Genomic DNA, 19,989 nt, shown 5'->3' with positions numbered 1-19,989 from the left:
ATGGCCGGGCGGTGGTGGCGCATGCCTTTAATCCCAGCACTCGGGAGGCAGAGGCAGGCGGATCTCTGAGTTCGAGGCCAGCCTGGTCTACAAGAGCTAGTTCCAGGACAGGCTCTAGAAACTACAGGGAAACCCTGTCTCGAAAAACCAAAACAAAACAAAACAAAAAAAGCCAAAGCATGAAAAGGAGGCAGAAGCTGGTGGGATCTGGATGCCACTGGGTGTGTCCCCTTGGTAGTACAGCATACATTGGTCCTCTGGGACTTTGCAAGCCTAGTTTCCCTACCACACCACTACCTTCCCTGGTTTATTTATTACTTTTCTAACTTATTTACTTAGGGTCTCTTATACTCAAGGCTGGCACTGAACTCGGTGTGTAGCTGAGAATGACCTTGAATTTCTGACTCTCCTACTTCTCACGAGTGCTGGCTCAGTTTCTCTCCTGGTGAGAGCAGCCTTATGTAACAGGCCTTTACCAAGCAACTAGAATCCACTGGCCAGATTGTCTCAGTACCCCTTGAGGTGCTGGGTACCTATCCCAGAGGGCTGACACCTCAACAAGGTTGCTGTGACACTGGGCTCCCGTATGTGGCGCCTGCTGGCTACCAGTCTTCTGCCATTCACCGTGGTATGGCCCCACCTGCTGCAGCCCTCCTGTAAGAGCAGATGGAAGTGTTCCAGCCCTAAGCCAGGGCAGGCTGCTGAAGGGACACGAGGCAGTGAGACAGGAAGAGTTGTGGACAAAAAGGGTCTAGGTGTTCTTTTTTTTTTTTTTTTCATTCCTGCTCACTAGGGCTTGGAGGCCTCTTGGACAAGGAATCTTGAAGATCAGAGAGGCCAATGAGCATATTCACCCAGCAACAAGTGGCTGTGTATCTAGACAGTCCCTCATTCCTAGAGTCCAGCTTTCCTCAGATGGGAGCAGGAGGTCTGCAGAGAGACCAACACTAGTGAAGCTCTGTGTCCAAAACAAAACAGAACTCAGAAAGTCGCAGTGGGCTGGCAATTCAGTGCTGCCTGCGCCAGACAAGAGTAAAGCACACAGGGAGAACCCAGCTTGGATCTTACCGTAGCCGAGGCAAAGCGCCAGCCTTCCATGGTCACAGTGGCACAGCAGAGGTGGTAGAGGAGTGCTGGCGTGGCAAGTCTCTCTGTGCCCATCATGCCCAAATAATGAACTATGTGCCCACATTGTGAAAGCTTGGCCTATAGCTTAGGCTTGTTCCTAACCAGTTCTTATAACGTAAATTAACCCATTTATATAATCTATGTTCTGCCACGAGGCTCATGGCTGTTACCTCTCCTCCTGCCCATCCTGCTTGCTCTGGGTCTCCATCTTTCTCTTCCTAGAGTCCTTTATTTATTTATTTATTTATTTACTTATTCTTTTTGGTTTTCTTGAGACAGGGTTTCTCTGTGTAGCTCTAGCTGTCCTGCAACTAGCTCTATAGAGCAGGTTCACCTCAAACTCACAGAGATCCGCCCGCCTCTGTGATGTGGGATTCCCCTCTGTATGTTATGAATATGTTTTATTACCATTGGTTAATAAAGAAGTTGCCTCCTGAGTGCTGTGATTAAAGATGTGTGCCAACACTGCCCAGCCCCAGAACCCTCTCTGTCCCTAGAAGTCCCACCTACACCTCCTGTCTAGCTATTGGCCATTTAGCTTCTTTATTACACCAATCACAGCCATGCATCTTCACACATGTACAAATATCCCTCAACACTGAAGCACACTTAGAATCAGACCAAGCACCATGGTGAAGGTGTTATCAAGAAAAAAAAAGTAAGTGGGTCAGAATGTTTGCTGCTCTTCCAGAGGACTGGACTAGTTCAGTTCCCAGTAGCCAGGTCACATGTGGTGGTTTGAATGAGAATGGCCCCCATTGGTTCATATATTTGAGTGCTTTGTCTCCAGTTGGTGGAACTGTTTGAGAAGGAATAGGAGGTGTGGCCTTGTTGGAGGAGGCGTGTCACTGGGGGTGAACACCATTCCCAGTTAGCTCTCCTTGTCTGGTTCTTGTGGATCAAGATGTGAGCTCTCAGCTGCTGCCCTAGCACCGTGCCTGCTTGCTGCCAGACTGCCTGCCATGGTGGCCATGGACTCAGACTCTAAAACTGGAAGCCCAATAAACTTTCTCTTCTGTAAGTTTCCTTGGTCATGGTGTCTTCACAACAATAGAAAAGTAAGACATTAGGTCTGGAGAGGTGGCTCAGAGGTTAAGAGCACTGGCTGCTTTTTCAGAGGTCCTGAGTTCAATTTCCAGCAACAACATGGTGGCTCACAGCCATCTATAATGAGATGACATGTAAGCATATATACAGGCAGAACACTGTATACATAATAAATAAACCTTAAAAAAAAGACAAGCAAGACATCAAGTGACTCAAAATCACCTGGGACTCTAGTTCCAAAGGATCCCATGCCTTCTTCCAACTGTGGCTCAGACACATGCACACATACACAATTTTAAAATATTTTATGTCTCTATGTGGATGTTTTCATGAATGCCATGCATGTAGGTGTCCACAGAGGTCAGAGAGCATCTGATCTCCTGCCCCTGGGGTTACAAGCAGTTGTTATGTATCATGTGGGTGCTGGGAACCAAACCTAAGTTTCTGCAAGAGGAGCAAGAACTCTTAACTGCTGTGCCATCCCTTTGACCTCTAAATAATAAATATAAAGAGGGGGCACGCTGGTAAGGGGGCCAAGAGGTTAAGAGATCTGGCTGTTCTTCCAGAGGTCCTGAGTTCAAGTCCCAGCAACCACATGGTGGCTCACAACCATCTGTAATGAGATCTGGTGCCCTCTTCTGGCATGCAGCATACATGCAGGCAGAACACTGTTGACATAATAAATAAATCTTTAAAAAAAAAAGAAAGGAAGGAAGGCTGGCCAGGCTGGCCAGTGGCAGTGTATGCCTTTAATCCCAGCACTTGGGAGGCAGAGGCAGGCAATCTCTGTGAATTTGAGGCCAGCCTGGTCTACAGAGTGAGTTCCAGGACAGTCAAGGCTACATAGAGAAACTCTGTCTCAAAAAAAAAAAAAAAAAAAAAGCAGAAAAAGAAAAAAATGAAGAATGTGCTGTGCACACATGCACGTGTGCGCACCCACACCGCCACACCCCCCCCCCTCCATTCTGGACACATGGGGATCTCAGAATTACTCATGTTTAGAAATGGACATCTTGGCCACTTTTCACGATAGCCTTCTTGCTAGGGAAGTCCCAATGTGGCACAGGGCAATATCAGGGACTTTGTGTCTTGTAAAGTCACTCATGGGGCTCCACCCAAGTGTCCCTATCTAACCCTAATCACTCCCCAAAGGCCCACCCCAAATACCATGGTCTTATTAAATTCTGTCCTCTTTTCTGTTTTCTTTTGGGGGCTTTGAGTTGAACTCAGAACCTCACGTTCTCCCTATCACTGAGCTATGCCCCAAGTTCAGTTCCACCCTCTCAATACCACACAATGGGGATTAAGGATGCAGACCAGGTCTAAACCTTAGCAGTGACCTGGCCTCAGCACTACCAGGCCATGCAGTAGCTAAGGCAGTCGGGGGTACCAGCCTGTCTAGCTTCTAGGGTGAAAGCCAGAGCCACTGTCTCATGCAGAAGGCCTGACTTTGGGAAATACAGCTAGCCATGATCTGAGCATGCACATGAAAACAAGCGTGTAGAAGGAAGGTCTTGAAGGGTTTGCCCCAGGCTGCCAGCAGTGCCTCCTGTGAGGAGGGGGGGGGGGGAGGGTGGTTTGACTACTTCTGTACTCCTGAAGATTTCTCTGATGAGATAGTATATGTATTAGCTCATTTGTGTAAGGTGGAACAGAGAAGGGAAACTGCGCTGCAAACTCTTCCAAGGGTTGAGGGACTGGAACTGGCAGATAACTGGAGACTGCATGCTTAGCAAGCAGGAAAACATGTGTGCAAGCCCCAGCACATCAAAACAGAAGAATAATGGGCTTAATGTTTCTGGGACCTGTATTTTTGGGAAATGCTGCGTAATGTGTCTGAATTTAATAAAAGCATTTAAATAGGTTTGACTGTGATATCTTTGTTTTATATTTTTTGAGACAGGGCCTTATTATGTAGCTTGTGAGATGGCTCAGTGGGTAGCCTGGCCACCTGAGTTGCATCCCCAGAATCCACATAGTGGAATGAAGGAACTGAAAGTCATCCTTTAACCCCCAGGCAGTCACCATGGCTTGCATGGGTCCCCATCCCCCACATCCTCCCACTAATGGCAATCCTGCTTCCTCTAGTGCTGGGGTTACAAGTGTGCGGGACTACCTGTCTTATCTTGAAAGTGTCCTTCACATTGTCACTAAGACACAAAGGCAGCCTACTGACTGGGAAAAGATCTTCACCAACCCTGCAACTGACAAAGGTCTGATCTCTAAAATATATAAGGAACTCAAGAGACTAGACGGTAAAATGCCAATTAACCCAATTAAAAAATGGGGCGCTGAACTGAACAGAGAATTCTCAACAGAAGAAGTTCGAATGGCCAAAAGACACTTAAGGGCATGCTCAACCTCCCTAGCTATCAGGGAAATGCAAATCAAAACAACTTTGAGATATCATCTTACACCTGTCAGATTGGCTAAAATCCAAAACACCAATAATAACCTTTGCTGGAGAGGTTGTGGGGTAAGGGGCACACTCATCCATTGCTGGTGGGAATGCAAACTTGTGCAACCACTTTGGAAAGCAGTGTGGCGGTTTCTCAGGAAATTCGGGATCAACCTACCCCAGGACCCAGCAATTCCACTATTGGGAATCTACCCAAGAGATGCCCAATCATACAACAAAAGCATATGCTCATCTATGTTCATAGCAGCATTATTTGTAATAGCCAGATCCTGGAGACAGCCTAGATGCCCTTCAGTGGAAGAATGGATGAAGAAACTGTGGAATATATACATGCTAGAATACTACTCAGCGGTAAAAAACAATGACATCTTGAATTTTGCAGGCAAATGGATGGAAATAGAAAACACTATTCTGAGTGAGGTAACCCAGACCCATAAAGATGAACATGGGATGTACTCACTCATATTCGGTTTCTAGCCATGATTAAAGGACATCGAGCCTATAAGTTTGGGATCCTTGAGAAGATAATAAGAAGAACCTCCACCTGACGATAGATGAAGAAAATGACAGAGCCCCACCTTGGAGCACCGGACTGAGCTCCCAAGGTCCTGATGAGGAGCAGAAGGAGAGAGAACATGAGAAAGAAAGTCAGGACCGTGAGGGAACCTCCAGCTGGCGACAGATGGGGAAGGTGACTGAGCCCCACATTGGAGCACTGGACTGAGCTCCCAAGGTCCCGATGAGGAGCAGAAGGAGCGAGAACATGAGGGAGAAAGTCAGGAACGAGAGGGGTGCGTTCACTCATGGAGACGGTGGGACAGAACTAATGGGAGATCACCAACTCCAGTGGGAATGGGACTGATGGGTCATGCGACCAAACCCGTCTCTCTGAGTGTGGCCAACAGCGGGGGCTGACTGAGAAGCAAAGGACAATGGCTCTGGGCTCTGATTGTTCTTCATGGACGGGCTCCGTGGGAGCCTTCTCAGCTTGGTCGATCACCTTCCTGGACCTGGGGGGAGTTGGGAGGACCTTGGTCTTAGCATAGAGTGGGGAACCCTGATGGCTCCTTGGCCTTGAGAGGGAGGGAGGGGAGGTATGGGTGGAGGGGAGGGGAGGGAAGGGGGAGAAGGAGGGGAGAGAAGGGGGAGAAGGAGGGGAGGGAGGGGGGAGGAGGAGGGAAGGAGATGGAAATTTTTAAATATAAAAAAAAATAAACCATGAGAAAAAAAATAAAATAAAAAATAAAATAGTATTCTATATATTAAAACCAAAAAAAAAAAAAAAAAAAAAAAAAAAAGAAAGTGTCCTTCAGAGCACAGCTTCTCAGGCTGGTAAAGCCAGCTTGCCTGCTCTTTTTTGCTTTTTATTTCTTAAAAATATTTGTCAAGCCAAAGGAAGGAAAATTCAGGTTTATGTGTGTGTGCACACGCACGTGTGACATGCACACACGTTAGGGTCTAGTGTACTCCAGGGTGGCTTTGCACTTGACATGCACTCAACACAAACTTGATTCTCCTGCCTTTAAAGTGCTGGGGTTACAGGTGCACACCACACCACACCTGGTTTTGTGCTGTGCAGGGAATCAAACCTAGAACTTTGTGCTTTCTAGGCAGGCTCCCTACTTACTGAGCCCTAGCTCAGTCTGTTTTCTTCTAAGAGTTCTATAGTTTTTTTGTTTTTCACTTAGATTCCATGAACTACTTTAAGTGAGCTTCCCTACCCCTCAATACTGGGGAGGCTAAGGCAGAAAGATTACAAATTCTAGGCCAAAAAAAAAAAATCTCAAGAAAACAGTATCTGCATAGGGCATAAGAAAGGGCTTAGAGCCAGGCGGTGGTGGCGCACACCTTTAAACCCAACACTTGGGAGGCAGAGGCAGGCGGATCTCTGTGAGTTCGAGGCCACCATAGTCTACAGAACGAGTTCCAGGACAGGTTCCAAAGCCACAGAGAAACCTTGTCTCAAAAAAGCAAACAAAACAAAACAGACAATGTCATTCCTTTCTAAACGTGAGTTTCCAGTTTTTCTCAGAACCACCTACTGAACTAACCCACCTTTCCTCCCAGTGTTGAGGATTCAGCCTAAGACCTTGGGTGTAGCAGACCATACCACAGAGCCACTGAGTTATATTCTTAGCCCCTGGGGCTTGAATGTGGGGTATAGTCAAGGCTGGCCTTTACTGTTCTGTGCTGAGATGCCTAAATTAGAATACTTTTTTCTGCTTGCTAGCACTTTGTGTTTAGACTTCTGATACTCCCACCCACAGAGGCTGTGGGCCCTGGAAGTGGGCAAGGACATTGATTACATTCAGTTTATTAGGGACTGTTCCCACGTGAAGGAGTGTGGCAGCAACGAGACTGATGTGTCTCCGGGATGGATACAGGGACTGTACTGATGGAGTCCTGTGCTGGCCTTTACAGCTTAGCTACTGAGACATTGCTCCATGTGGTGTGTGGCTGAGCGCGTGACTTGTATGTGTGTGTGTATGCGCGCGTGTGTGCACACGCAGGACAATGTCAGAGCTACTCGGTGAGTGTGAGATATTTAATGACTGTGTGTGTAGAAACTAGGATTCTGGAATATGTCACTGTCACCTGAGCAAGGCAGCACTTGAAGTTTTTACTGTGACATGTCAAGGGGGAAGAGGCTTTGAGTGAAATTGAATGTGACAGCAAGATAGATACCAAGTGACAGATACCAAGTGGAGTAGAGGCAGGAAGGCTGTGCCAGGAAAAGGGGGTGTGTGTGCCCAGTTGATGCTGTGGAGTTCAAGTGTCAGGCAGGTGTGCATTGTCCTCTCCCCCACAGACCCTGGCGGCATCCTGAAAGCAAGGAAGCTTTCTCCACGGATAGTGGACTTGGATGTAAGGAGCTGTGGCCAGGCCTAGGCACGGCACAGGGGAGAGCACAGGGGAGAGCTGTGTAAAGTGGCCATGGCGTCTGGACTGGGCTCTCCCGGCCTGAGCTCTTAGAGTGGCGATGGAAACAAAATCAACCTAAGCATTTCTCCCCTCTCTGTCCCCTGGGTGATAAGAGAGAGTGAGATGCCTCATCCTGTACTGTACAAGCCTGAGCACAATGGGCATGTGCCCAGAGCAGGGAAAGGCTGCTGAGGGGGGCATCCCCAAGTTCTCTGAAACTGTACTCCAGAACTTGAGAGCTGCACTACAGGAGATAACAGAGGGGTTGACAGATGTGGGCTAACAATTGGTTTTATTGACAGGAAAATCTAGGGGGCAGAAAGGGTAAGAAGCTGGAAGGAGAGGAGTGGACAGAGAGTGGCAAAGGCAGGCCTGCAGATCTATGGAGCCCCCTGAAGTCAGCTCTGAGGTGACGAGATGGCAAGGCTGCTCCTTGTCCTGCAGACAGCGAACAGCTGAGACGATGGGTTCTTTGGCGGGAGCCAGGAGCCTCCCTGCTCCAGCGCCAAGAGACTTGAATACAAGGGAGAGGAAAGTGGAATGGGCGTTAGCTGAAGTGAGGAGTGAGAACTGACACCATGACTAAGGTGCACAGACCCCAGTGACACAGAAGAAACAGACCATCGCTGCCATGCAGGACGCCAGTAAATGCTGCACCTAAGTCCAGATGGGATGAGAGGCTAGAGGTTGTTGAGGGCACAGCACAGAGGGTCCTGGGCTGTAGTGGGCAGTAATGCCCAGGGCTTACTAAGGGGAGGCCATGGCTTTGGAGTCTGTGGGAAGGAAGGGAGACGGCTGCTGAGCAGGACTGCAACACAATACAACAAGCCTTTCCGGAAGTGATGGAGTGCAGGTTTCTAGTTCACAGGGAAGGAGCCGTGTATGTGGGAAAAGCCACACGGCTGGGCCTGGAAGCAAGGCCTACTTCAGCCGGGTAGAGACATCAGCGTTTGCAGGCAAGGGTCGAGAACCGCGAGTCACAGGCAGGCCTGAGCCTGGTCTGCAGGAAGCGCAACAGGTTAGAGGCTGGGCAGGGCAGCTCCACTGCCTCCATCACTTCCGAAGGAACTTCTTGTTGAGGAGGAAGATGAGAAGATTGACATTGACTTTGGCTTTGTTAAAGAGCTTCATGACAGCCACACCCTCGTACTGCAGCTGCAGCAGGTCCTAGGAGGGAAGGAACAGGGAGGGGGTTTACAAGCTTCTGGGAGTGGTGCGGCCTATGAAACACTTGTCACAAAGCCTTACAGCTGCCAGGAACACTGGCCACTGAAGCAGGGTGTGGAAAGCCCACTCTACAAATGAGAAAAACAGGCACAGTGATTTGATCAAATGCTAAGCCAAGTGGAGCCAGGGCTTGAACCCAGGTTTCGTATTCACAAATAACAAATAACAGGAAAATCACCGCTCCGAAGCAGGCTGTGGGGGCTCACACCTGTAGCTCCGGCATGTGGGGGCGGGAGGCAAGAGGGCAGTGACAGACGCTGAGCCAGCCGGGTTATAGAATAGGCCCTTTCTCAAAAACAAACAAAAACCAATAAATAGGTCTGGACAGATGGCTCAGTACTTAAGAGCGATTGCTACTCACACAGAAGATCTGGGTTTGATACCCAGCAGCCACATCAGGTGGCTTACAACTGCCTAACTCCAGTTCCAGGGGATCCAACACCCTCTTTTGGCCCCTCTGGACATCTGAATGAGTGTGCATATACAAATACAAGAATCAAAAATAAGGCTGGGCATGGTAGTGCAAAAATTTGTGATTCTAGCACTTGTGAGGCAGAGAAGGCAAAGCTCTGTATGTCTGAGGCCTGAGCTATAGAGTGAAACCCTGTCTTAAAAAATAAGGCTAAAAAGCCGGGCAGTGTTGGCAGACACCTTTAATCCCAGAGCTCAGGAGGCAGAGGCAGGAGGATCTCTGTGTGTTTGAGGGCAGCCTGGTTTACAGAGTGAGTTCCAGGACAGTCAGGGCTACACAGAGAAACCCTGGCTTTAGAAAACAACAATAATAAAAGCAAATAAATAAGATAAAACCATTGATTCACTGGATGTGGTGGCAAAGCCGTAAAGTTGGGAGGCTGAGACAGGAGGTTGCCTTGAGTTTAAGACCAGATTGACCTACAAAAGGGAGGTTCTACCTCAACAAACAAACAAATCAAATATGGACTGGAAAGATGGCTCAGGGACGAGAGTACTTGCTGTCTTGCTGTGAGGAGCAGAGCTCAGATCCTGTACCTGTGTCCCGTAAACATCTATACCTCCTGCCGCAAGGCATCTGATGTCCTTTCCTGGACTCTGCACACACCTAGGTGTAGGCACTCATCCACCCACACAGAAATCAAATATCCCTTTAAAAAAAATAAGGGGGCTAAGGGTGTGGCTTAGCAGAGAAAGTGCATGTGAGCCAGGGCTGAGTGTGGGTCTTCAGCACCTATGGAGCTGTGTGCTATAACCCCGGTCCAGGGGGGCAGAGAGAACGCCCGTGGAGCTGTGTGCTATAACCCCGGTCCAGGGGGGCAGAGAGAGCGCCCATGGAGCTGTGTGCTATAACCCCGGTCCAGGGGGGCAGAGATAGAAAGACCCCAGAGGCTCCCTGGCTAGCCGAACCACTGAAAATGGTACAGGAAAACTCCAAATGTCAAGATCTGGCATCCACATGTGTATGTGAGTACACCCCCACATATGCACGCCCCCAATGCCCCAACAACAGCAACAGAAAATAGGGCCAGATATGGCAGAGTTGGCAAAGTGCCTGTCAAGGACCTGAGTTGGACTCCCAGAACCCATGTAAAAATAACAAGACTTTAAAAATACAGGATTGGGGGTGTAAGTTGGAATGGTACTTGCCAAAATGTGTGAAGCCTTGGTACCCCATAAGTCAGGTAAGGTAGTGCATACTGTAATCCTAGCATTTGGGAGGAGGGGGCAAGATAATCATAAATTCAAGGTCACCAAACCTTGTTGCAAATAAAAAATGAAATCACTGCTTCCCTGAATATTAGCTAGGACTGAGGTCAGCTTTTTAACCTTTTAGCCTCTGAGCCTATAAAATGGGTAAATGCTACAGAGGGACTACTAGGGGTTATAAAGCCGGCAGTGCCAGCTGACACCTATGGCTTCACATATGCTAAGCAAGTACTTCAGCACTGAGCTATATCCCCAGCTCTCTTAACTTTAATCTTTAACTGTGTCTTTACTTTGAGACAGGGTCTCATGATGCAGTCATGGCTGGCCTGGAACTCCTCACCTGCCCCTGCCTCCCAGAGCTGGGATGAAAGACGTGACCACCATCCCAGCTTTATATTTGTTTTGAAACAAGGTCTCACTAAGTTCCCCAGGCTGGCCTTGAACGCTGTAGTTCAAGTTTGGCCTTGAAATGGAAAGAAATGTTTTTCGTTTTATATTTATTTACTTAATTTTATTTGTGTGTGTGTGTGTGTGTGCGCGTGTGTGTGGTCACACACCACAGGACATGTGCCGAGGCCAGAGGACATCCTGCAGGAGTCTTCTCTGCCTCTACCGTGTGGGTAGGCCTTATAGGGATCAAGATGCAAGCATGGGCTTTTTAGGTAAGTGGTATGGTGAGCTGAACCATCGCCAGCCCTGGGTCTTGAACTTTTGGTCCTTTTGCCTCAGTCTCTTGGGTGTTTGGACTGCAGATCACCTCCCACGGACCCGGCTCTCCCTGTGGAAGGGTCTCACCTGGTAGTGGAACTGAAACTGCTCCATGTCCACACCCAAGAACTTGGCGTTTACGGCAAACCTTCCCGCCTCATCTCCAGGAGTGATGTCAAAGACGACGTTCCTGAAGCTGTCAGGAAAAGGAGTCAACACAGGACTCCTCTTTTCAGAGCCCTATCCCCACTCCTGCAGCTGCTTGTTGGGGCAGTGGTGGGTGCCACTGACAGCCCAGGCTTCTTGTGCCCTATGGCTGGCAGCCTGCTCTCTATTGTCTCCCAGTTTGACTTCTGCCTGTTTAATCTTTTTTTACTTGCCTGGCCCTACCAAGTTGGCCTCATCTCCAGGAAGCGTTCCCCACATCCTTACCAGAGCTATAACATGTCTGCTGCTCTCCCGTCTGCCTGAAGATGCTCCACCTCCCCACCTTCTTTCAGCAAGCAACTTCCTCCTCCTTCCAACACAGAGCCTGCTCAGAGCTTCATCCCAGCCTTGTCCCTCCCACGAGACAGGAAGGGTCTGACATTCTGCCCCCCAAAGACACATACTGAGAGACAGGGAGATCTTCAATTTCCAGCAAGACACCCTTTTCCAGGAGCTGGGCGGCTGTGTAATGAAGACACGGCTGCTTCTTCCCCTTCCCAGAACTCCTGCTTAAAGGAAGGAGAGTTGTCTGAAAAACTTTCAATACTGGCTGCCAGCTCCTGGTGCCTGGCAGGAAGATGCCAGTCCCTGAGGAGCCTCCCTGCTGTGGAAGGCGAGGGGGTCACAAATGTCAGAGTTAGGGGCACGTAGTGTTGAACTGGGGTGATTCCTAGCCAGGGCTAGGGAATGGCAGGGCAGAGGTGCAGAGTTCTAGTGAGGGCAGGGTTCACAACACCTACTTGGCTTTGGGGGCCAGGTGGTCAAGGCAGGCCTGGATGTACTGGTTGTAGTAGTCACCCTGCTCCTCATAGAAGGTGGTTTTGGCATCGAGGCCCTTCAGTGTGGCCCGGAGTCTTAGTATCTCTGCCCTGCACCACTGCCGCTGCCTGCGCTGGTTGCAGATGTCCTGCAGATGGGGACAGGAAGCATGTCGGCAGTCTTCCTGAGGCCTAGACCACTTCACTAGCTCACTGTGAAGATGGCTAGGAAAACAGAAAGGGCCTGGGGCAGGAGTGGCTTAGGGTAGAGTGTCTGCCAAGCATGTGAGTCCCATTCCCAGCACCAGGAAAAGGCAACCGTGAGAGCAGTTTTATCTAAGAGACAATCCAAGGAATGTGCCAGGGGACAAACTCAGTGCTCCTTTCCAGGCTACCAGGGAGAAGTCTGCCTTTGGAAAGCCACCTGTAGTCCTGGCCTAGGTTATCACCTTGGCTAGCTCATCCACCAGTCCCTGATAGTAGTCGCTGGCCCTGACCAGCCCCAGGCCCTGTAGCCGGCGCAGGTTCCGCAGGACACGTCGCTGCTTCTCCGCCAGTGGCAGGAGGGAGTGCGCCATCATTGAGTGGTGCCGTCGAAGTGACTCTGGCTTCTGGGTGTCACAAGCCTGGCGCCAACACATCAGCCGATGATGGGCCTCTTCCTGGGAGGGGGCAGAGATGCTGAGGAGGTTCTGGCCCTACTATCCTACTTCAGATCAGGACAAACCCCAGAGCTTGGGATCCTGTGCGTCTAGCTTCTGGGGTAGGGTGGGGAGTGGGGAGATGGAGAACACACAGGCCATCACACATGGTGATCCTAAAGGACACACACAGGTCAAGAAGACACTGGCTGCTACCAGCCTCCCACCCCATTGAGGTGCCCTATGGGCACGAGGTGTATTAGAGCTTGCCTAGCTGTTTTGGAATATGCCTCTGTGTGCCATTACCACCTTTACTCAGGGAACTCCTGGCTTTGTCCTTTTTTCCAACAGGGAGCCCACCTGGCATCTTTTCTTGCTTCCAAACCCTCCTCCACCACTCCCTAGAGCAATTCCTGTATGTGGTTCTCGACAGACCGCCCTCAGCACTATCCTAATCCCAGCCCTGTGGAGGGAGGGAGTGGGCTGCCTAGGCTGTTCCCTCAGCCTGTGGCCTCTGGGGTCAAGGTCCGAGACGTGGTCTTCTGGGCCATGGGGCCTCTGTGGGAGGAACAGGCAGTGCTAAGGGAGAGAAGAGTTAAGGACTATCTGTGTGGTGCTGTCCTGACTTCTTACCTGTTCTCTGGGAGCTGACAAGGACAGAATCTCCTCAAGGGAATCCCCAGGGTGGAACTGGATGAGGTCAGCCAGCATCTGTTTGGTACTAAGGGGAAGACAGGGTGAGGTTCAGTAGGGGTCTGGACGGAGTGGCCAAAGAGCTAAGGGTAAGTGGATCCTGCCCCAGGTCTGGGCTGTTAGGGATGCCAGGGATGAAGAATGAGATGGTCCAGGGGAGGTGCTACCCCTTAGAACACCTTTCCTCAAACTTAGCCCAGGTATTCACCTCCTCCTGTGGGTCCCCATGACTGCTTCTCCTCTGGGTAGCTTTCTGCTTGTGTTCCCAACTCTAAGACCTTTGCTGACAGAACAGGCGCCACTCTGGCTGTCTCACTGACAGCCAGCGTGTGAAGGGTGAAGCTGCCTTAGGGAGATGGTGCCGCTAACTGCCCAGGTAACCAGCCCAGTGCTGTGTGGTCCTTCCTGACTGGCTTTTGCAGAAGTGTGAAGACTGAATTCCTGGCCTGGCTTGGTAAGACGGGTTGGTAAAGGCACTCGCTGTGCAAACCTGCTGATCTGAGTTCCATCCCCAGAACCCATGTGAAGATGGAATCTCTTAAAGAAGTGGCTACTCACAGCTGTCCTGATCTCCATACCTGTGTCATGACATGTACAGCCCCAATCATGCACATACATACAACAATAAGTCAATTAGAGAAAAAAGTTTGAGCTTTTGTCTGACCATCATTAGAGCAGGCATGACAACCTGGTCCCTCCCACCTCCCACAGGCTGTGACTTTGAGTCGTGGACTTTGGAGGAAGCTTCCATCTGAGCCCCCTCCTCACCTGAAGCAGTTTTATATATATATAAATATATATATATATAAATATAAATATATATAAATATATATATATATTTATTATGTATACAATATTCTGACTGCATGTATGCCTGAAGGCCAGAAGAGGGCGCCAGGCCTCATTACAGATGGCTGTGAGCCACCATGTGGTTGCTGGGAATTGAACTCAGGACCTTTGGTATAGCAGGCAATGCTCTTAACCGCTGAGCCATCGCTCCAGCCCCCCTGAAGCAGTTTGTACCCAAGGTGAAATGCAAACCTAAAAAGCATTTGGTCAAGCCAGGCATGGTGGCTCATGTCTGCAATCTCAGTTAAGATAGGAGGATTAACTGGAGTTTGAGGCCAGCCTGGGCTACAGAGAAAATCTAGGCTACGGGAGGCTACAACGGGAGATTCTGTCTCCAGGGAAAAGACTAAGAGGTTGCCAGAGAAGAGCTGATTCTATTCTGAGCGAGGCAAATGAGACACAGGCTTCAGTGAGAACTTTTAGAACAGGGGTGGGGTGGGGCAATAGGAAGTGTGATGGCCATCTCTGAGTAGAACCACCGTCTAGGCAGCAGGGAGCCCCGGGAGAGCCCCCACACCTACCTCAGAAGTAGGCTTTGGTTGCTGGTGTGGTCAGTATCTGCCTCCAGCCCTTCGAACTTGTTGGTGAGTGTCAGGGACACTTCGAGCCTGCTCAGATCTAGCTGCCCATCTGTGGCTGTGTTCTCACCTGAGATGCGTGAGAGATGAGTGGAGCAGGCACACGAAGACGAGGTTACAGCACCTTTCGGGGAGCCCTGCCCACCCCCACTGTCCCATGGGCCTCTGTATGATCTCAACCTGGGTGCCAGCTGGGGCTTGCAGTGTGGAGGTCCTGGCATTCCACCAACACTGCCCTTCCGCTGCATGGCAAACTCCTCTCGTTCCTCTCATCCCAGAGCCCTAGAGCTAGACATCTAGATGCAATAGGACCCCACATTTCTTATATATGATTTCATTGGTCATCGTTATAGCTTGGCCTCCTGTAGCATCAATATCTGTACTGTCCATACAAGGCTGAGTCTGTGTCCCTCAGAGTCATAGGGAACAACAGAGGAGTCCCTATGATGAGCTGCCTGCTGACAGCCATCCTTGAAGGTCTAGCTGGCTCCAGATGCCAAAAAGGCACACACCCATGAGGTCAGAGATAGAAGGTGGCTCCCCAAGATCCTCTAGGAGCTGGTGCAGGGGGTCTTGGTGATCTGGGGCCAGTTGGTCTTGGTGTTCCAGCAAGAGCTGTGGATGGCAGAAGGAAAGAGTTGAGCCAGGCCTGGCTCTGGGGTCAGGGATCTTCCCTCCAGGGCTGACCCCTTACTCTGTGCGTGCTGATCAGCTCCCCTACAGTGATGTACACCACAGGCTTGGCCACAGCTACCATATCTGAGTACTCATCTATGGCGAAGCGCTCCTCTGGCTCTGGCACCTGGCAGGCTCTGTAGATGAACTTCCTGTCCCAGAGAGAGGGTGTGTCAGAGTGGGGTGGGTCTGCTGCCAGTCTCAGCCCTGCCCTGCTTTCATCTGGTTTGATGTTCTCTGTCCCCTGGGAGGCCCCCATTCCCCGTGTCTCTGGGTGCTTCTTCCTCAGACTCTAGAGAGAAGAGTAGGATGCGAGCCATGAGGAGTGGAAGAGGCCAGGGAAGGGCGGAGGGAGGGATGGGGCGCCAGCACCCAAGACCTGAATTTGAGATGCATGTCCTCCAGGTAGCCGTTCAGGACTCGAAGGTGTTGGCTCTCCCCAGAGAAGGTCTTGCCGGCAGCAGCATGCTGTAGGAGTTGGGCCACAGCCCCTAGCGCATGACGCTGTGAGGCGGCCATTGTGCTGCCTGCTGCCATGGCCACAATGTCGAAAGCATCAGGTGCTACCACAGCTGGGTTCAGGAAGCGGTAGTACAGGAGGTTCCCAACCACCTGAGTGCAGAGGAGAACCTTCTAGAAAGTTCTAGAAGCTACCCTGACAGTCATAGCTCCACATTCCACATGGTGGGCCAGACTCGGTTTATAGCATAGTTTGTCATCCTGCTTGTCTTGGGATCACTGGCAAAATTGGGCAAAGGAGAGTCTTGGAGGTGGCAGAGGAGACCCGACACTTGCCTTATAGACTTCACTCTCTGTGGCACTGGGGAACTTCTTCTCCAGGGCTGTCTTCAGGACTTTGGCCATATACCGCATCCCATACCTTAGGAACAAAACAGGCATGTGTGGCCCTTCGGATTCCTGTCTCAGGACCCAGTATGAGCCTGGCTGCCTGTCTCCATCTCAGCCACACCAGGGTCCACACACATTCCCTCTACTTGCTCGTGCTCCCTGCTGGAGTCCGGCCCCTGAGCCTTTGTCCTTCCTCCAGTCTTGTATCAATACCAGGGACAGGGCCCTATTGGCCCCTGAGCCTCTCCTGGCCTTATGCTCCTTGTTTCTGAGACAGGGTCTTGCAGCGTACTACATGCTGGCCTCAACCTCTGCCTTCCAAGTGCTTCTGCTACAGCTGTGTGTTACCACCTCCAGCTCAAGAACCTTTTCTGAGGCCCTCTCACTTCCCCACAGACCACCTCTGCTTACAGTATCTCTCACCTTCCTACAGAGGCAAGTTATTCTGCCTCTTGGGTACCTGATGGTCCAGGAGGCTCTGAGGCAGTCAACTTTGCCAGCTCCCAGAGGTCCCGAGTAGCATGTCTGGGCTGGAGCAGGGCCTGCCTGCCAACCTGCTAAAAATCTACTCTCTGCCATGTCCTTCCCATCTGCATCCTGTCCCCTGGCAGGGAAGGCTGGAGTCTCACAGGGTTTTTGGGAAAGTAGCAGGGTTACTCCAGATGCTGAGCACCTTTGTTACTCCCATGACGGGTTTGCTACTGCAAAGCTAATTAGACTTGGCGAAAAGCTATTTCAGCTCCCAGATTCCAGCAGATTTATAACTCGCTGTGTATTTCTCTTCTTAGATGTCAGACGATTTTTCCTTATTCCCGAATGTGAAGCCTCAGTCCTGCTCTGTAGTCTGGGGCTGTTTCCCCTTTGATGCTCAACCACCCTCACGCTGAGAACCAAGGCCCGTGGCTGGATGCTGGATCTAGATGACACACACCCACTCATAATTTATTAAACAAATTTGTTTGTTTTGAGACAGGGTTTCTCTGTGTAGTCCTAGCTGTCCTGGAACTCACTCTGTAGACCAGGCTGGCCTCGAACTCAGAGATCCCCCTGCCTCGCCTCCTGAGCGCAGGGATTAAAGGCTATACCACCACCACCTGGTTTCATCAAATAGTTTTCAACAAAGCTTTTATTGAAGGATTTTTGTTTGCCTGTTTGTTTTGTGACAGGGTCTCATGTAGCTCAGGCTGGACTCAAACGTAGAATAAGGTTTGTTTGTAATTCTGACCACCCTGCCTCTACCTCCAAGTTATTGGCCAGTTTCTAAGAAAGAAGAGAACTGGAGGCTGGAGAGATGGACCAGTAGTTAATAAGTGGCTGTTCTTCCAGAGAATTTCCCATCACCCACATGGCAGATCACAACAACCTAACTCCAGGCTCAGGGGCTCTGTTGCTCTTTTCTGGCCTCTGAGGGCACTGGGTACAAACATAGTGCACAGATATGCATGCATGCAAAACACCATACACATTAAAGAAAAACACAGATACGCATGCACGTAAAACACCATACACGTTAAAGAGAAACCTTTAAAATAAAAGGGCCAAGACAGGAGGTGGAGGCACACGCTTTTAATCCCAGCACTGGGAAGCTGAAACAGGTGGATCTCTGTGAGTTTGAGGCCAGCTTGGACTACATAGCAAGTTCCAGGACAGCCAGGGCAATGTAGAGACCTTGACTTAAAAAATAAAGAGAGAGAAAGAGAGAGAGAGAGAGAGAGAGAGAGAGAGAGAGAGAGAGAGAGAGAGAGAAACAAAGAAGGAAAGAATGGGAGGAAGGATTATAATCATGAGGTACTTTAGCAGTTTGGAATATTCCCTTTTGTGACTTTGTGGGCCAAAGAGTCCCATCTTTTCTTTACTTGTTCTCCCTGACAACACACTGGGTTTCTCTTTGACCAGTGAGCAGCCACAAAGACCCAGCTGTAGCCTCCCAGCTTGGCCCCCTGGCTGGGCTTCAACACCTGAAGCCCTGCAGACACCTCAGCCTCCTCTTTTCCAGCCCCTTTCCTTCAGATGTCACTTGCTCTGTTCTCCCTTCCAGACTGGCCTTCCCTGGGGGAGGTGGTTACACATACGGAATGTGATCCACAGATGAACTGATGGCGACGAAGAATTTATCAGTCATGGTAAGGAGATTGCGTAGGGAGATGTCTAATCGCCTCTGGACTTCAGAGTGGCTCAAAGCCTGCTCAGGGGTGACGTCATACGGGAGACAGCTGTGGGCAGAAAGAGATGGTAAAACTGGAGTCCCTCTGTGGCCTCCCTTCCCAGACTTTCCCCACCAACTCTTCTCTAAGATACACTTTTCTACAGTGAGGCTCAAGACAGACCCATGTACCAAGAGCAAGGGCCAGAAAAAGGCAGCGCTTGGGGCGGGAGGCAGGGGGTAAGTGGAGGTGTCAGGGATGCCGGACTGCAGCAGTGAGGATACACGGGGGTGGGGGGTGGGAGGAGGACCACAGCAGTGAGGATACACAGGGGGAGGAGGGGGAGGGGAACTGCAGCAGTGAGGATACACGGGGGAGAGAGGGAGGAGGTGGAGGGGGAGGCAGGGGGAGGACTGTAGCAGTGAGGATACACGGGGGGAGAGAGGGAGGAGGCGGAGGGAGAGGCAGGGGGAGGACTGCAGCAGTGAGGATACACAGGGGGAGGAGGGGGAGGGACAGGAGGGGAAGGAATGCAGCAGTGAGGATACACAGGGGGAGGAGGAGGAGGGAGAGGCAGGGGGAGGACTGCAGCAGTGAGGATACACAGGGGGAGACAGGGAGGAGGAGGAGGGGGAGGCAGGGGGAGGACTGCAGCAGTGAGGATACACAGGGGGAGAGAGGGAGGAGGAGGAGGAGGAGGAGGGGGAGGCAGGGGGAGGACTGCAGCAGTGAGGATACACAGGGGGAGGAGGGGGAGGCAGGAGGGGGAGGCAGGGGGAGGACTGCAGCAGTGAGGATACACAGGGGGAGAGAGGGAGGAGGAGGAGGAGGGGGAGGCAGGGGGAGGACTGCAGCAGTGAGGATACACAGGGGGAGGAGGGGGGGGCAGGAGGGGAAGGAATGCAGCAGTGAGGATACACAGGGGGAGGAGGAGGAGGGAGAGGCAGGGGGAGGACTGCAGCAGTGAGGATACACAGGGGGAGACAGGGAGGAGGAGGAGGGGGAGGCAGGGGGAGGACTGCAGCAGTGAGGATACACAGGGGGAGAGAGGGAGGAGGAGGAAGAGGAGGAGGGGGAGGCAGGGGGAGGACTGCAGCAGTGAGGATACACAGGGGGAGGAGGGGGAGGCAGGAGGGGGAGGCAGGGGGAGGACTGCAGCAGTGAGGATACACAGGGGGAGGAGGGGGAGGGACAGGAGGGGAAGGAATGCAGCAGTGAGGATACACAGGGGGAGGAGGAGGAGGGAGAGGCAGGGGGAGGACTGCAGCAGTGAGGATACACAGGGGGAGACAGGGAGGAGGAGGAGGGGGAGGCAGGGGGAGGACTGCAGCAGTGAGGATACACAGGGGGAGAGAGGGAGGAGGAGGAGGAGGGGGAGGCAGGGGGAGGACTGCAGCAGTGAGGATACACAGGGGGAGGAGGGGGAGGCAGGAGGGGGAGGCAGGGGGAGGACAGCAGCAGTGA

General features: G+C 51.2%; 1 protein-coding gene across 1 annotated transcript in view; it reads right to left on the bottom strand.

The window, feature by feature from the left end:
- Positions 1 to 7,936: 7,936 nt before the first annotated feature.
- Positions 7,937 to 19,989, bottom strand: part of Iqgap3 (IQ motif containing GTPase activating protein 3) — a 37,870-nt gene continuing 25,817 nt past the window's right edge. Inside the window, exons 25-36 of the mRNA XM_038311339.1 lie at positions 18,454 to 18,594; positions 16,328 to 16,412; positions 15,912 to 16,144; positions 15,552 to 15,684; positions 15,370 to 15,472; positions 14,801 to 14,927; positions 13,371 to 13,458; positions 12,546 to 12,758; positions 12,079 to 12,245; positions 11,743 to 11,844; positions 11,219 to 11,327; positions 7,937 to 8,683 (exon numbers count right to left, since the gene is read on the bottom strand). Coding sequence (XP_038167267.1) covers positions 8,570 to 8,683; positions 11,219 to 11,327; positions 11,743 to 11,844; positions 12,079 to 12,245; positions 12,546 to 12,758; positions 13,371 to 13,458; positions 14,801 to 14,927; positions 15,370 to 15,472; positions 15,552 to 15,684; positions 15,912 to 16,144; positions 16,328 to 16,412; positions 18,454 to 18,594 — 1,615 coding nt within the window. The 3' untranslated portion in view covers positions 7,937 to 8,569. The remainder of the gene's footprint in view (positions 8,684 to 11,218; positions 11,328 to 11,742; positions 11,845 to 12,078; positions 12,246 to 12,545; positions 12,759 to 13,370; positions 13,459 to 14,800; positions 14,928 to 15,369; positions 15,473 to 15,551; positions 15,685 to 15,911; positions 16,145 to 16,327; positions 16,413 to 18,453; positions 18,595 to 19,989) is intronic.

This window comes from Arvicola amphibius, chromosome 14, assembly GCF_903992535.2.
Source record: "Arvicola amphibius chromosome 14, mArvAmp1.2, whole genome shotgun sequence".
Taxonomy (NCBI): domain Eukaryota; kingdom Metazoa; phylum Chordata; class Mammalia; order Rodentia; family Cricetidae; genus Arvicola; species Arvicola amphibius.
The sequence above is the reverse complement of the archived record's forward strand: the minus strand, read 5'-3'. Positions and strand labels throughout refer to the sequence as shown.